Source organism: Hemiscyllium ocellatum, chromosome 9 (genome assembly GCF_020745735.1).
Source record: "Hemiscyllium ocellatum isolate sHemOce1 chromosome 9, sHemOce1.pat.X.cur, whole genome shotgun sequence".
NCBI classification, from domain to species: domain Eukaryota; kingdom Metazoa; phylum Chordata; class Chondrichthyes; order Orectolobiformes; family Hemiscylliidae; genus Hemiscyllium; species Hemiscyllium ocellatum.
The window spans coordinates 83417951-83434872 of record NC_083409.1 but is presented as its reverse complement, the minus strand read 5'-3'; the positions used below and the strand labels follow the sequence as shown (position 1 = coordinate 83434872).

General features: G+C 43.1%; 1 protein-coding gene across 2 annotated transcripts in view; it reads left to right on the top strand.

Moving 5' to 3' along the window:
* Positions 1-16922, top strand: part of LOC132818789 (BTB/POZ domain-containing protein 19-like) — a 151556-nt gene that overhangs the window by 120241 nt on the left and 14393 nt on the right. The window contains exons 6-8 of one of the 2 annotated variants that reach the window (XM_060829873.1): positions 3522-3653; positions 5824-5949; positions 9726-9854. In XM_060829873.1, the coding sequence (XP_060685856.1) occupies positions 3522-3653; positions 5824-5949; positions 9726-9776 (309 nt within the window). In that variant the 3' untranslated portion in view covers positions 9777-9854. Of the gene's footprint in view, positions 1-3521; positions 3654-5823; positions 5950-9725; positions 9855-16922 lie in introns of those variants that run through there. The other variant, XM_060829872.1, reaches the window with a different exon arrangement.

The following is a 16922-nucleotide window of genomic DNA, read 5'->3' as shown; positions in this document are numbered from 1 at the left end:
CCGAGATACTTACACATGCACTTCCAGCAGGAAGTCGCAGACTGGAAATCCTGACAGATTTTCTGTTATTGAAGCTGACTCCCAACTGGAACGTTTTCTATTGGCCAGGGCTTGAAATGTCACGTCTGCTACTAAACTCTGAACCATCTCAGAAGAGACTTCTTATAAGTTTTAATGTTCTTATGTTTTATTAAAGAGTGTAAAAATATTTGGATTGTGTGGTTTTGCAAAATTCTCCAGGTGCAAAGTGCAATCAAGTAATTTTTGTTATATCAAAGCTTTCAAACAAAGCTTATTTGAGTTAACAAATACACAGAATTGGGCAGCAGGAAGAGACCATCTGGTTCTCCAAATCTGATTCGCATTTGTGATGGCTGTAGCATCTTGATGAGATGTTTCCTGACCATTGTCCCAGTAAATGGCAACAAATTATGATGCATGCATACTTGAGCTGGAGTGACTGAAGTATTTTTATGTTAACATTTGTTCAGCAAAGATCACTGAAAAGCTGCATTTGAGAACCAGGCCCGTCATTTCCACTGTCAATCCTGGCTTTCTTATCCTTGTAGCAGAATCAAACACCCACAAGAATGTAAATTTGCAGTTCTGCTGCCAGGATAAGGGGTGCGGCCCTTCCAGACACAAGCCAAATGAAATAAACACAGGCACAAAAGTGCATAGAGAGATTGCAAAGTGAACTTTCTGCTGCTACACTAATCCTGAATGATCCATGGAATGGAAAGGCTGGGATCATTATGTCAGCAAGTCATTCTGGTTAAACTTGTGTTATTTCCAACTGCATGCCTGAGCTACTGGATGTGACTAATTGCTTCCGCTTGCCTGATTATTGCACTAAGAATAACTCGGTCACACTGATCTTTTGTGACCTTTGTCACATGAAGTAAAATAGGAGTTTAAAAGGGGAAGCTGCCATAGGAACAGATTCAGTTAACCTTTCTCAGTTCATCTTATTGTCATTTGTCCTCTTGTCAACTTTCCGATTTTAAAAGTATTTTTAGAAATAACAAATATTTTAGATATCACACTTCTTTCCTGGTTTGAAATCATTACCTATTTGAAGCTGAATAGTAAGACTGTAAATGTATCAGCCAGCTTTGGTAAGGACTTCCCCAAATTTTACCCTCTCGAAACTTGAGATAATGTTAAACTCTATTATTAGTTTCTTAACCCAGAGCAAGTCTGGTTCCCCTGACCACCCTCTGATTGCTGATTTACATTGGCTCCCAGTCTAGCAATATCTTGAGTTTAAAATTCGCATCCTTCTTACAAATCTCTTCATAGCCTTGCCAGACTTCTCTCTGCAATCTCGTCCAGCTCCACAGTGCTTAAAGAAATCTACACTCCTGCAGCTCTGTTTCTTGCGCATCCCCAATTTTAATTGCTGCAGCTTTGTTGGTTGTACCTTCATTTTGCCTAGTCCCCAAGCTCCCTATCCCTCTCTGGGTTGCATTCTCCTTTAAGGCACTTCTTAAACTTCACCTATTTGAGCAAGTTCTTTCACTTGACCTGATGTTTTACTGTGTGGCATGACATCATATTTTGTATTATAATGCTGTTGAAAAATGTGTTGGGCAGACGATCTTGGCACAGTGGTGGTATTGCTGCCTCTGGGATGGAAGTTCTGGATTTGATGCTATGACTTGATAGGCATTGAAAGCACACTGAAATACGGTAAACATGTTGATTATCTCCCTTTAAATCCTTCCATTAGATCTATGGCAACCAGTAGGGGCAGGAGAGTCCATTGGTCTGCCAACCTGCAGAATGAAATGGCAGCCTGTCGAACACCTTGCCCTTAAAATCCATGGTCCAACCCTTAGGAACTGGGGAAAAGATAGATAGACAGAAGTGCCTGGGAATGATTCATTATGTTAAAGTTGTGATGTAAGTACAAATTGTTGAACATAGGGCTAGGAACCTGATCACTCTGCTCTGCTTTTGGGTATATGTTCCTACCCTATACCAAAAGTCTACCACCTACCATCTTAAATCACAAATATGACGTAAAATACAGGTATCCCCTACTTTTCAAACATTTGCTTTACGCAATTTTGCTTTTATTAAAGAGCTACATTAGTACCTGTTTTCGTGAATCTGAAGAGGATTGTCGCTTTTACGAGAAATGGTGATACTCTTTCCCATTTAAGTCACACCTTCGCTTTACACGATTTTTAGCTTATGAAAGGTTCCCTGGAAGTGCTCTACTTTCGGATAGTGGGGGCTACCTGAATATAAATGAGTCCTGTGCTAGTTATAGGAATCCATTTTGTGAAATGGGTTTGCACCAATACCCGATTCCCCATGTGACATGTATTACCGACCAATCATTGGCACTACCTTGCATTGGCTTCACCCACGTTTGGTTACTGGTTTCTCCTATTAGCTGGCTAACTTCTGTGCCTTCTCCTTGGAAATTTTTTCTGTTGTATAAAGTTTATAAAGTTTTGTTAGGCCTGTCGTTGGTGCACTATGTTGGGAACATGTTTCATCCTGGGAAAAATTAACAGGAGCTTATTTTATGGAGTCAGTGCCACTCTCCTGACACTGCAGTTCATTACCCCTACTGCTCTGTGCAAGAGTGAGGGAGTGAAGTGATGGTCCTCAGGGTCCTCTCCATGATATCCTTTCAACATTGCAGCCACATCTTTGGAACTATACTTCTGGCATTGACATCAGAGACATCTTAATGTTATAGGTTGCTGAAGAGTTATAGTGTGTAGTATAAACCAAGCTTCCAGTTTAATGCTTAGTTAGTTTCGTTGTGCGTTTTGGTTTTAGTAATTAGCCTGACCATTTATAAAGTATGGAGTGTGAAAGCGGTCAGGACTGCTACTCTAGATTGCCATCTAGGGAGCTGAAATGAATAGTGCACATGTTTGTAAAGCTGAAGAAAAATTTGATCTTAGCTAGATGAGCCTGGGTAATTGAATGCCTGATCACCTTGTACATTCTGAAGAATAAATGACAGAGGACAAAGTTGAAAGAAAGAACTTGCCTATCATGCATCCCAAAATACTTCACAGCCAATGTAACTTTTCTGAATATTAGCCACCAGTACAATGTAGGGAAAGCGTGGTTACTCGAATAGACTCAAACTCCACATTGAGTTTAGTCATGGGCATGTTTATGGGAACGTGTGAACCAAAAGCAGTGTTTTCTCCAAACCTCTGAGCAGAATGCTTTGACTAATGTTGACTTGGGTCTATAGTGGCTGAGAGAAGTTGTGTGTGAAGATAAGGGGATTTTAAATAGAGCATTGACACTTTTTCAACAAACCATATGTTCAGCAGAGAAAAGTTGATCAGATGAAAGTGTCCAATGACTCGATGCAATTGAGGAAGTCAAACTGTAAACTATTCCAAACATGAACAATTCTTTTGGATATACAACCCTTAACATTCATATAAAATGAACCAGGCAATCAGTGTGTTCAAATATATTATTTTCTTTGGAATTATACAGCCCATTTTAATAAGATGAATCATCTGGTCTATCCTCAGAGTATTGTGAAGACCCGAGGCTTCCATGAACTTTCTGACCTTGCCTTGCTTGCTATTCTGCAGAGCGACATGCTGACTATCGATGAACCGGATTTAATTAACTTTGTCAGAGAATGGGCTCATGTTAACTCAGTAAGTCTAGACGTGTGAAATCTGGCTTAAATCCATTGATACCATCACTAAAGTGTGTCCTGTGAAAATAAATCTCTGTGTATTATAGATCTAGTGTGTGACATTCAAATCTAAATTACTGTACTTTTTTATATGTGTATATTTTCACAATGTAAACTAAAATTAGTGCAAGGGTTAAAGGTAGCACGTTTCAAAGTGTTAACATCTGAATGCATTTATCTGAACTTTTCAGAGAGAGGTGTGAAACTCTAATCCATCAAATACTTGTGTACTTGTACAAAATTACTATATAGAATGGGGAGTTAAACGTATGGTTCGTATTCTGCTGTCCCAAGTCTCCTCGACACACCTTCTATTAGGTAACAAGAACTTTGTTTTTTAAATATCATTTGTAATATTGGAATACCTTTTTCCTGACTTCATACTGTCACTGCTCTCCTCATTTCCATGAGCACAAAACTGACACTCGGTCAGCAATGGTTGGAGACAGAACTGGTTGAGGTGGCGAGAGGACAGAGTGACCAGAAACAATAGGGTAGGTTGTTAGAATTCCGAGGGGGAAGAATTCAAGGGATTGAACCACAGAGGAAGAATGAGGAAGTGGTAGTGGGGTGTTGGAGTGTGGTAGTTCATTGTTGCTGGGGGATCAGGATAAAGGGAGCAAAAATTGAGGTGACAGGGGACTGGTGTTGGGGAAGGATTGACAGGGAGAGTATAGCAGGACTAGGGCATAACAGTGAGGAGGAGACTGGTGAACAAATGTTAGGAGATGCCTGGAGGTTTTAGGCTTGGAATTAGGGGTTGGGAATGGGGTCTGAAGAGAAAGGAGGAGGTTAAGGAATTGGGATTTGAGAAACTGAAGCAAGGGTCATAGAATCGTAGAGCTGTCCAACCCGTCCATGCCGACCAGATATCCCAACCCAATCTAGTCCCACCTGCCAGCACCTGGCCCACATCCCTCCAAACTCTTCCTATTCATATACCCATCCAAATGCCTTTTAAATGTTGCAATTGTACTAGACTCCACCACTTTTTCTGGTAGCTCATTCCATACACGTACCACCCTCTGCATGAAAAAGTAGCCCCTTAGGTCTTGTTTATATCTTTCCCCTCTCACCTAAACCTATGCCGTCTAGTTCTGGAACTCCCCCAACCCAGGGAAAAGGATTTGTCTATTTATCCTATCCGTGCCCCTAAGGAAGTCAGAGGAAAACAATGTATTATGCAGTTTGAAGTTCAGTAGATGTAGAAGAGAGGACTGGGAAATGGGATGGGATTGTGTGCACATAGGACTCTACTCCTTTCAGAGAATTGAGTTCAGCTGCAATATAGTGAGTCAAAGTGGTGCCTTACTCGAACTGTTGCTGCTAGTTGCTCACAATATTGTTAATCCAGCAGTGTGGAGACTGGTCCATGCTGACCAAAATGTACATCTACGCTAACCCCATTTCCCTGCACTTGGCCTATATCCTTCTAATTATTAATTTGTAAGCACCAAGGACAGTGAAATGAAGAAGGGTTGAGTACAAACTGGCAGTGGTCCACAGTAGTGCACTGAAGCCAGGGCAAGCAAATCTAGTTCTCCATGCTCAGTAGAACGGGTGTTAAATAGACTTTTCTTATCATGTGTTCTTGACTTAAGAGCCAAATAAAATGCTTGCAAGATGCATGCTTCACCTAGTTTTGCACAGGTTTTGAAATAGGATTAGGACCTATCTTTGCATATTTACATAATGTAATTACTGATTTCGGGCTGCTGCCAGATACACCTAGAATTAGTAGGTTGTGCCTGCAATGTTGCACATCTGTAAATTGGCATATGTTGCAACTAGTTTACCTTTTCAAAATAGGCAAAAAATGCAATCCATTTTCTACGTGAAATATCTTCAATTGAATATGATGGAAGCCCAAGTGCCAAGGTACTAAATCAGGCCCACCATGTAACCTGAATCTGGTATCACTGTTTTATAGCATTAAGGCCAAGATAAAAATCCCCTTTGCCCCTCTAAAATCCATGACAAAGTGTAAACTACACTAATATTCTATGTTATTTGCAAAATTGGGTAGGGCAGCCGATTACACCTCCAGGATATCAAGTTAGAACATGTCTGCTTTGTTCTAGATCAAGCTAAAGGATATCCTCTTTTGCCATTTTTAATTTCCAACATAGGTAGTTCTGGACAAACCGGTACCTGAAATAGCAAAGGACGTTATCGGTGAACTACGGCTTTTTCTGTTGAGCCCTGAAGAACTGACAATTCTAGAAGCTGAAAACATGAAAGATAACCTCATTCCTGTAAGTTTATCCTGCAGGTTTGTTAAAGAGATTGACTTTAATGGGGAGAAAGAACAAACCTTTATACTTGTGCTTGTGAAAACATAAATAATGACATAAAACATTTGAAATACATTCATTTGTGATGAGTAAATCACAATGGAAGTGATATAACCACTCTGCCAATGACGGGCTGTATTTTGCATCCAGCAAGCAGATGCCACAAGCAGATATTTAAGTGGCTGTATCTTTTATTCCCATCCAGGCTGATAACCCTACAGCCATTTAATGTCCATTGAGACATTCATTTTCTTGAGTTGAGAGTTCCTCCCAAGTTTCATTTCACCATCTGGCTGGTCATCAGCTCTTAGAACAAATTTCCCTGTCCCCATGGTGCCAGTGGGAGGATGGCCACCATTGGGACTACATTCAGCTTCCAATTCATTCCCTGTAGCAGAATGCAAGGTATGTGGGGCAGTGGGATATGATCAGATCCGGGCTGGCATGCACTGGCACAAGGGGTCTGGACTGGGAAAGGTCAGTGGTAGGCGGGTAAGAGTGGGGTTATCTGGAGTTTGAAATGGCGTGAGGGTTTGGTGAAATTCGGAGTCAAGACAACAGGTGCATCCACCTCCCCAATTTCCCTCTAGAGCCCAAGCAATATTATTTGCCGCATTTCCGATTCATCCCCTACCTCAGCCTCTCACCAATGAGAGAGAAGCAAAGGAGGGAATGATCCTTAACTGCCTTAACTGACCATTTAAGGAACTTTAATTGGCATAGTTATTGGTCTGTGACCTAAATCCTCTCCCTATCCCATTTTTCGTAAAATTGCAGCAGGTACAGGGGCAAGAGGATAAGTGGCAGGAAAGGGTCAGTCGCCATCTTATGGTCCTTTCACTTGCCAATTCTCTGCAGGGGATGTAAGATTCTACCCAGCATTTCAAAACCAAATTGCAGAATCAATTGAACGAATCTTCAGGTCACCTTTTGCAAATCACAAGAGCCTTAAAATACAATCTCCTCTGAAATGATTCAGTACTTATGCATGAAAAGAGTTGTGTGACACTTTTAATGAAAACTTTGGTCGCAGGATAAGCCCTAAGTAACAAGTTATTTCGGGGTGATTGTTTTAAATATGACCATTTATAGAATTGCTCTGTGGAGTCCTGTGAATGTTCCATTTTAGCCTTTAAACTATGGCTGTTCTGTTTATGTAACAAATACTTGGCAGAGGGTGAAAGCAGATGCCTGCCTGATCAAATTGACAGCTTTACAAAGAGGCAGACAGAGCTTTAAGAGGCTCCCATGATTAAACCACCCCCCCAGTATAGCAGAAACAAGTTGGCATCACTGAATTAGAGATTAAATAAAAACCCACAGAGGTGCCTGGAAGTGGAATGATGTTTAAAGCAAACCTAAATTGTTTTTAATAAAAAAAAATTCAGCTGGGGGTCAATGCTGTCCCTTTTCATTACTAAAGATGCACAAATGCTTTTCTGCACAAAGCTGAAAATGTGTTGAGTTCCTGATTGAATTTCCATAAAATTTTAGAAGTATCTGTTCCAGCACAGCATTATAGACCTTTAGCAGGGAGGATGGTTTCTCATGTAATCTGAGTCCAGGGATTGCATTAAGATGACTCACCATGCAGTCCTTGCCATCCAATCTCTATCACATCTTTGACTTCAGTTCAAAATCACAATCTCTACATAAATTGAAGCAGATCAGTCTGGTTTTAGTTTGGAAAGTACAACATTTCTGGACATAGAGTTCAGTAATTGAAACATTTTCTTTCCATATTTAATTTATTTCCTTATCACCTTGGCCTCATCAATTCATCTGTGTTCTTCTGACCCTTATCTATCTTTCAGTATTTGACTTTTTTCCTTCTTATTCCAAATAGAGGCTTGCACTAAGATATCATCTTATTTCCTTTTCTCAGCCTCTGCACTGCATGAATCATTACTCTTCATGATCTCCATTTATGTCTCAAAGCAAGTTGTCTTCTTTTCTTTGATTCTGCCCTCCCGACCTTTCTCACCCTATGTAAATACTCCCATCGAGGTCAACCATTTGCATCGCATCTCCTCCCCTTAGCTCTGCAGTGCTGATTATAAGCAAGACTGTCCCTGAACATTGTTTGGAAAGTTTGATGACCCTCAACCTACAGCTTCCAATCTCACTTCATTTTGCATCTATCCTTGGAAAATGCTTGCACACAAATGCACTAACACACTGCCAACTGGGTATTCATTGGCCTTCAATTTGCTACATTACTCCTGTGGCTTCATCCCTTCCGAACATTTATCTTCAATGTCCTTGTCCCCAGTAAAGCTTAGATGAAAAATGGGAACAGGAGTTGGTCATTCAGCACTTCAAGACTGGTTTGCCATTCAGTGCGACCTTGGTTGATCATCTAATTCAGCACCGTGTTCCTGCTATTTCCCCACACCCTCTGATCTCTTTAGCCATAAGAGCTATACCTAACTCGTTCTTGAAAACATTCAGTGTTTTGTCACAACAGCTTTTTTAGGCAAAGAGCTCCACAGGCCCCTTCTCTCTCTGGGTGAACAAATTTCTTCTCTCAGTCCTAAATAGTCTACCCCACATCCTGAAACTGTGACCCTCATGCTGGAATCCTATTTGTGAAGATATAGCTGCAAAATGACATCTGTGACAGAGAAAATATACAAAAGAGGAAACCTGAGTAGAATGTAAGAAGCAGAAAGTTATCGAGTCATCGAGATGTACAGCACGGAGACAGAGCCTTTGGTCCAACTCGTCCACGCCGACCAGATATCCCAACCCAATCTAGTCCCACCTGCCAGCACCCGGCCCATTTCCCTCCAAACCCTTCCTATTCATATACCCATCCAAATGCCTTTTAAATGTTGCAATCGTACCAGCCTCCACCACTTCCTCTGGCAGCTCATTCCATTCACATACAACCATCTGCGTGAAAAAGTTGCCCCTTAGGTCTCTTTTATATCTTTCCCCTCTCACCCTAAACCTATGCCCTCTAGTTCTGGACTCCCCCACCCTAGGGAAAAGACTTTGTCTATTTATCCTATCCATGCCCCTCATAATTTTGTAAACCTCTATAAGATCACCCCTCAGCCTCTGACGCTCTAGGGAAAACAGCACTAGACTATTCAACCTCTCCCTATAGCTGAAATCCTCCAACCCTGGGAACATCCTTGTCAATTGTTTCTGAACCCTTTCAAGTTTCACAACATCCTTCCGATAGGTAGGAAACCAGAATTCCAAAAGTGGCTCAACCAATGCCCTGTACAGCCGCAACATGACCTCCCAACTCCTGCACTCAATACTCTGACCAATAAAGGAAAGCATACTAAATGCCTCCTTCACTATCCTATCTACCTGTGACTCTACTTTCAAGGAGCTATTAACCTGCACTCCAAGGTCTCATTGTTCAGCAATACTCCCTAGGACCTTTCCATTAAGTGTGTAAGTCCTGCTCTGATTTGCTTTCCCAAAATGCAGCACCTCTCATGTATATAAATTAAATTCCATCTGCCACTTCTCCGCCCATTGGACCATTTGATCAAGATCCCGTTGTAATCTGAGGTAACCTTATTCACTGTTAGGGGGATCCTGAAAATTTTGTTTTTCAGGGAAGACCTGTGTACATTGGATCAACAGATGGTCATTATTATGAAGCTGTAGTCTATCTAAGTTGTTTATTAAGACAGTGATAGACAAGCATGACAAAACTTATAGTTCTGAGGTAGGGTCACTCAACCTGAAATGTTAACTCTGATTTCTCTCCACAGATGCTGCCAGACCTGCTGAGCTTTTTCGGCAATTTCTGTTTTTATTTCTGATTTAAATCATCCGCAGTTCTTTCGGTTTTTATGAAACTTTTATAGTAACTGTTGATTGCTCATGATCCCAGTGTTAGTATCAGCCAACTGTACGTTTATGTAACATAAAAGATTGCACTACTGATGCAAAAGTCAGTAGAGGGAATATGACTTAATAGTGTTAATTGACAATTCTACTCAGATTTTCATACATTATAACAAAATCAATGAGCATCAAAGCTCGGACTCTCCACTGGTTGGAGTCATAACTAGCAGATAGGAAGTTGTGAAGTTATTGCAGCTTCATGACACCTCTGCAGGAGTTCCTCAGGCAAGAGTCCTAGTTCCAACCATCTTTAGCTGCTTCATCAATGACCTTCTCTCCACTATAAAGTCAGGAGTGGGGAGGTTTGCTGATGATTGTATGGTGTTCAGGACTGTTCATGACTCCTAAAATACTGAAGCAATCAATGTTCAAATGCAACAAGATCTGGACAATATCCAGGTTTGGACTGACAAGTGGCAAGTAACATTCACACCAAACAAATGTTAGACTATGACCATCACCAATGAGAGATAATCTAACCACCACCTCTCAACATTCAATGGTGTTACCATCACTGAATCCCTTACTATCAGCATCATTGGGGTCGCCATTGACCAAAAACTCAACTGAACTCACCACATAAACACAATGGCTACAAGAGCAGGTCAGAGGCTGGGAATACGGCAGTGATTAACTCACTGCTTGATTTCCCAAAGTCTGTCCACCATCAACAAGGCACAAGTCAGGATTGCAATGGAATATTCCTCACTTGCCTGCATGGGTGCAGCACCAGCAACACTTATGCAGCTTGACACTATCCAGGACGAAACAGTACGCTTGATTGCATCACATCCACAAATATCTGCTCCCTTTAACGCCAATGCTGAGTAGCAGCAGTATGTACTATTTACAAGGTTCCCTGCAGAAATTCACCAAAGATCCCTAGACAGCACCTACCAAACCCACAACAACATCCAGCTAGAAGCACAAGGGAAGACATACATGGGAACACCTTCATTTCAAAAGAAAAGGAGGAAAAGCGTTGAATTAATGTTGTTTCATCTTTGATTGCATGTTGTTTAATTGTAAGAGTAAAAAATGAGGTCTGCAGATGCTGGAGATCACAGCTGAAAATGTGTTGCTGGTTAAAGCACAGCAGGTTAGGCAGCATCTCAGGAATAGGGAATTCGACGTTCCGAGCATAAGCCCTTCATCAGGAATGAGAGAGAGTAGCCAAGCAGGCTAAGATAAAAGGTAGTGAGGAGGGACTTGGGGGAGGGGCGATGGAGGTGGGATAGGTGGAAGGAGGTCAAGGTGAGGGTGATAGGCCGGAGTGGGGTGGGGGCGGAGAGGTCAGTAAGGAGATTGCAGGTTAGGTGGGCGGTGCTGAGTTGAGGGAACCGACTGAGACAAGGTGGGGGGACTCAGATTTCTCCAGTTTCCTCATTTCCCCTCCCCCCCACCTTGTCTAAGTCGGGTCCCTCAACTCAGCACCGCCCACCTAACCTGCAATCTCCTTACTGACCTCTCCGCCCCCACCCCACTCCGGTGTATCACCCTCACCTTGACCTCCTTCCACCTATCCCACCTCCATCGCTCCTCCCTACCTTTTATCTTAGCCTGCTTGGCTACTCTCTCTCATTCCTGATGAAGGGCTTATGCTCGAAACGTCAAATTCCCTATTCCTGAGATGCTGCCTAACCTGCTGTGCTTTAACCAGCAACACATTTTCAGCTGTTGTTTAATTGTAAAATGTTTGCTATGTCTCAGGAGCTTCAGCTAGTGAAATAGGTTAACAAATATTCCTTGAACCTCTTGGAATAGGTTTGAGTCTGACAGAGAGGGGTGAGATGGTGTTTTAAAGGATCTTCTGTGAAATGGGGTACATCAACCCACTTCCATTGTAACAAATATTCACACAGGGCTTTGTTCCTTACAGACAAAAGAGCTGTGTCCCCACATTGCATCTTTTCTTTAAATTATAGACTTTGAAGGTGGCCAAACTCTGGAGCATTCCCAAGGCAATGCCTAGGTCACTTGGAGTGGCCTGTCTCTTTTGAATTTAATCAGTTAACTAAGTCACTTGGCACTTCCTGTAGTATGTCCATGCCAATCATATTTCCCAGTAAGCAGCACCCTGTTCCTACAACATGTAAATTATTGCTTGCTTCTAGAGTAGTTTTTTTTCCCTCCATTTAGACAGTTGAATGCAAGATAAAATGTTTTGATTTCAAGTCTCTTTTTAGAAGAGTTTACATTTTTTTGCAAATTACCAAGTCCATAAAGTGTTTTGTATGGGAATTGGAAAGAAAATGCTTTTATCATGTAATCTGTGAATAATATTTCTCTGTATAAGGCGATGCTACATTGATCAGAAAAACACACAACACCAGGTTATAGTCCAACAGGTTTAATTGGAAGCACAGTAGCTTTCGGAGCGACTTCATCAGGTGATAGTTCAGAGCATCACTCCGAAAGCTAGTGTGCTTCCAATTAAACCTGTTGGACTACAACCTGGTGTTGTGTGATTTTTAACTTTGTACACCCCAGTCCAACACCGGCATCTCTAAATCTTGATCAGAAAAGATATGGTTAGCCCATACTTGTCTCTTAAGAGGCAAAGTTCACCATTTACATAATTAAGCAACAAGCAAGGCACCAGATAATATCAAGATTAAAGAAAAGGCTTATACAAATACAATGAATGATATAAATCCTGCAGACTGGGAGGGTTACAAATAGCACAAAGTGAACAAATAAATTGTAAAGAATGCAAACAAAGTTATGAAAAAACTTCAAAGGGATATTAAAGTTAATGACAAATGTTTAATAAATATTTTAACAGAAGGAGAGTGCGAAAACAGAATGTGGTTCATGAAGACAAATGCTGATGGAATACAATACACAGTGAGATTTTGTCAGTCCTATTAAGTGAGTACTTTGCATCCAGTTTCATAGATGAGGGAGAAGAAAGTTGAAATATTTTCATAATGTTGAGACTGGAGCTGTGAAGGAGAATAAAGGAATGCAGAATATAACCTTCCTTTTAGAGGTTTATAGAAACAAGAATAGGGTAAATAAACAAGGTCTTTTCCCTGGGTTAGGGGAGTCCAGAACTAGAAGGCATTGGTTTCAGGTTAGAGGGGAAAGACTTGAAAGGGACCTAAGGAGCAACCTTTTCATGTAGAGGGTGGTGTGTGTATGGAATGAGCTGCCAGAGGAAGTGGTGGAGGCTGATACTATTACAACATTGAAAACGTATCTGGATGGAGATCTGAATAGATTAGATTCCCAACTGTGTGGAAACAGACCCTTCAGCCCAACAAGTCCATACCAACCCTCCAAAGTGTAACCCACCTAGACACATTTTCCTCTGACTAATGCACCTAACACTGTGGGCAATTTACCATGGCCAATTCACCTGATCTGCACATCTTTGGACTGTGGGAGGAAACCGGAGCACCCGGAGGAAACCCACGCAGACACAGGGAGAATGTGCAAACTCCCAGGCTGAAATTGAGTCCCTGGCACTGTGAGACAGCAGTGCTAACCACAGAGCCACCGTGCCACCAAATAGGAAAGGTTTGGAGGGATATGGGACAACTGCTACAAATGGGACTGGATTAATTTAGGATATCTAGTCAGCATGGATGAGTTGTACCAAAGGATCTGTTTCCATGCTGTACATCTCTATGACTCTATGACAGTAAAAGCTAGTGCTGAGATAAAAAAAAATAGCAGCAGAGAACAGAGGGAGCTGGGCGGAAGTGAGGTCGGAGCACAGAGGTTGTTGGGAAGGTTAGTGAGTTCTATTTAAGTAGGTATGGTCTAGGCCCCAGGTCCTACACAATGGGGCCTCCCTACCACCCTCCTCCTCTGACCTAAAGTAAGAGTCCATCAACTTGCAGCAAAAAAAGGGTGTCGAAGGAAGTGTCTGGTGAGAAAAGTGCGAGTCTTTGGCTCAGGAGTCTTCTGGTGAAGAGGCTGAGTGAGGAGATTATGCCACACTGAAGAGGGTGAAGACATGACTGCCAAGCTGTTTCAGGGTGCTGCATGCATGATGTGGGAGATCAGGGACACTGATGGTATCTCTGGCTCCTAAAGCTGTGAAAAGTGTGTACACATTCAGCTTCTGAAGGGGCACATTGCAGCACTGAAGAAAGAACTAGATGACCTCAGGCACATCTGAGAGAACGAGAATTTTCTGGACCGGACCTTCAGCGAGGTCATTACACTGAGCATACCAGAAAAGAGTAGAAGTGAGATGACGATGAGGAAGGAAGAGATGATTCAAGTAAAAGAGACCCCGGGGGAAGTACCTCTCATGAGCAGGTTGAATTTCTTGGAAACTGTTGAGACAGACGACACTGCCAGTCCGAGAAGCGGACAGGTCAGCCATTCGAAAATTGGCCTGGAGGCAGAGCCAAGGAGTCAGACATCATGCAGAGCCGTGGTATTAGGGGACTCCATAATGAGAGGGACTGAAAGGGGTTTCTGCGGCAGCAGGCAGGATTTGAGGATGATATGTTGTTTTCCTGGTGCAAGGATCCAGGACGTGACCGACAGAGTACAAGGGCGAAGGTGAAGAGCCAGAGGTGGTGGTGCATGTCCACACAAATGATATTGGGAAGTAGAGGGGGAACATTCTACAGCGGGACTTCAGAGAACCCACAAGAAGGCTGAAAAGCAGGACTTCCAGGGTGGTTATCTCCAGTTTGCTGCCAGTGCCTCAGGCTGGAGAGGGCAGGAACAGAGAGATAATGGACTTGAATGTGTGGCTGAGGAACTGGTGCAGGAAGCAAGAATTTAAATTCTTGGATCACTGGAGTATGTTTTGCGGTAAGGATAAATTATACAACAGGGACGGTTTGCACCTTATAGGTGGAGGACCAGCATTCTGTCAGGCAGGTTTGCCACTGCAACACAGGCATGTTTAAACTAAGAAGTGGGGGGGGGGAGGGGGGAAGGGACAATATGGAAATTTAAGAAGGAAGTTAAAGAGAAAGTGAGAATAAGAGAACTTAAGGAAAACAACAGAATCAATGGAGCAGAAAACTCAAGAAGGGTTCATACAGTATGGTCAAGTGAAATAGTGATTGGTCAGAAGGGTAAGGAGGGTAACAAATTAAAAATATTATATATGATTGCACGAAGCATAAGAAATAAGGTGGATGAGCTTGAGGCTCAGTTGGAAATTGGCAGGTACGATGTTGTGGGGATAATTGAGACGTTATTTCAAGTGGACAGGGCCTGGGAAATGAATATTCAGGGCTATATGTGCTTTTGATAGGACAGACTGACGGGCAGAGGGGGTGGGGTGGCCCTGTTGGTGAGGAATGATAATCAGTCCCTTGCGAGGGGGGACATAGAATCAGGAGATGTAGAGTCAGTATGGATAGAGCTGAGAAATTCTAAGGGTAGAAAGACTCTAATAGGAGTTATCTACAGGCCCCCAAACAGTAGTCTGGATGTAGGGAGTGAGTTGAAATTGGCCTGTCGCAAAGGTAGTACTACAGTTATTATGGGGAATTTCAACATGCAGGTAGACTGTGAGAATCAGGATGGTTCTGGACCCCAAGAAAGGGAGTTTATGGAGTGCCTCCCAGATGGATTCTTAGAACAGCTTGTACTGGAGCCTACCAGGGAGAAGGCAATTCTGGATCTGGTCTTGTGTAATGAACCGGATTTGATCAGGGACCTCGAAGTAAAGGAGCCATTAGGTGGTAGGTGCACTTTGAGAGGGAGAAGGGAGAATCGGAAGTGTCAGCATTGCAGTTGAGCAAAGGGAACTATGGAGGTACGAGGGAACACACCAGATGGCCTCCTTCTTTAGAGACCACAATTTCCCTTCCCACATGGTTGAAGATGCCCTCCAATGTATCTCATCCACATCCTGCCCCTCTGCCCTCAAACCCTACCCCTCCAACCATAACAAGGACAGAACACCCCTGGTCCTCACTTTCCACCTTACCAATCTTCGCATAATCCACATCATCCGCCGACATTTCCGCCACCTCCAAACAGACCCCACCACCAGGGATATATTTCACTCCCCACCCCTTTCCGCTTTCCACAAGACCGTTCCCTCTGTGACTACCTGGTCAGGTCCATGTCCCCCCAACAAACCACCCTCCCATCCTGGCACTTTCCCCTGCCACTGCAGGAATTGCAAAACCTGTGCCCACACCTCCTCCCTCACCTCCATCCAAGGCCCCAAAGGAGCCTTCCACATCCATCAAAGTTTTACCTGCACCAACATCATTTATTGCATCCGTTGCTCCCGATGCAGTCTCCTGTACATTGGAGAGACTGGATGCCTGCTTGCAGAGCGCTTAAGGGAACATCTCTGGGACACCCGCACCAATCAACCCCACCGCCCTGTGGCCCAACATTTCAACTCCCCCTCCCACTCTACCAAGGACATGCAGGTCCTGGGCCTCCTCCACTGCCGCTCCCTCACCACCCGACGCCTGAAGGAAGAACGCCTCATCTTCCACCTCGGAATACTTCAACCCCAGGGCATCAATGTGGACTTCATCAGTTTCCTCATTTACCCCTCCCCCCACCTTATCCCAGTTCCAAACTTCCAGCTCAGCACTGTCCTCATGACCTGTCCTACCTGCCAATCTCCCTTCCCACCTATCCGCTCCACCCTCCTTTCTGACCAATCACCTTCATCCCCACCTCCATCCACCCATTGTACTCTTTGCTACCTTCCCCCACCCTCCTCTCTGACCTATCACCTCTATCCCCATCCCCATTCACCCATTGTACTCTTTGCTAACTTCTCTTTCCCCCCCCCCACCCCCCCACCACTTTTCAAGAAGGGAGTGAGAGAGAAAACGGAGAACTATAGACCAGTTAGCCTGACGTCAGTGGGTGGAAAGATGCTGGAGTCAATTAGAAAAGATGAAATTATGACTCATTTGGATAGCAGTTGCAGGATAGGTCAGAGTCGGTATGGATTTACGAAAGGCAAATCACGCTTGACTAATCTTCTGGAAATTTTTGAGGATGTAACTATGAAGATGGGCAAGGGAGACCCAGTGGATGTAATGTACCTGGACTTTCAGAAAGCCTTTGATTAAGTCCCACATAGGAGATTAGTGAGAAAATTTAGG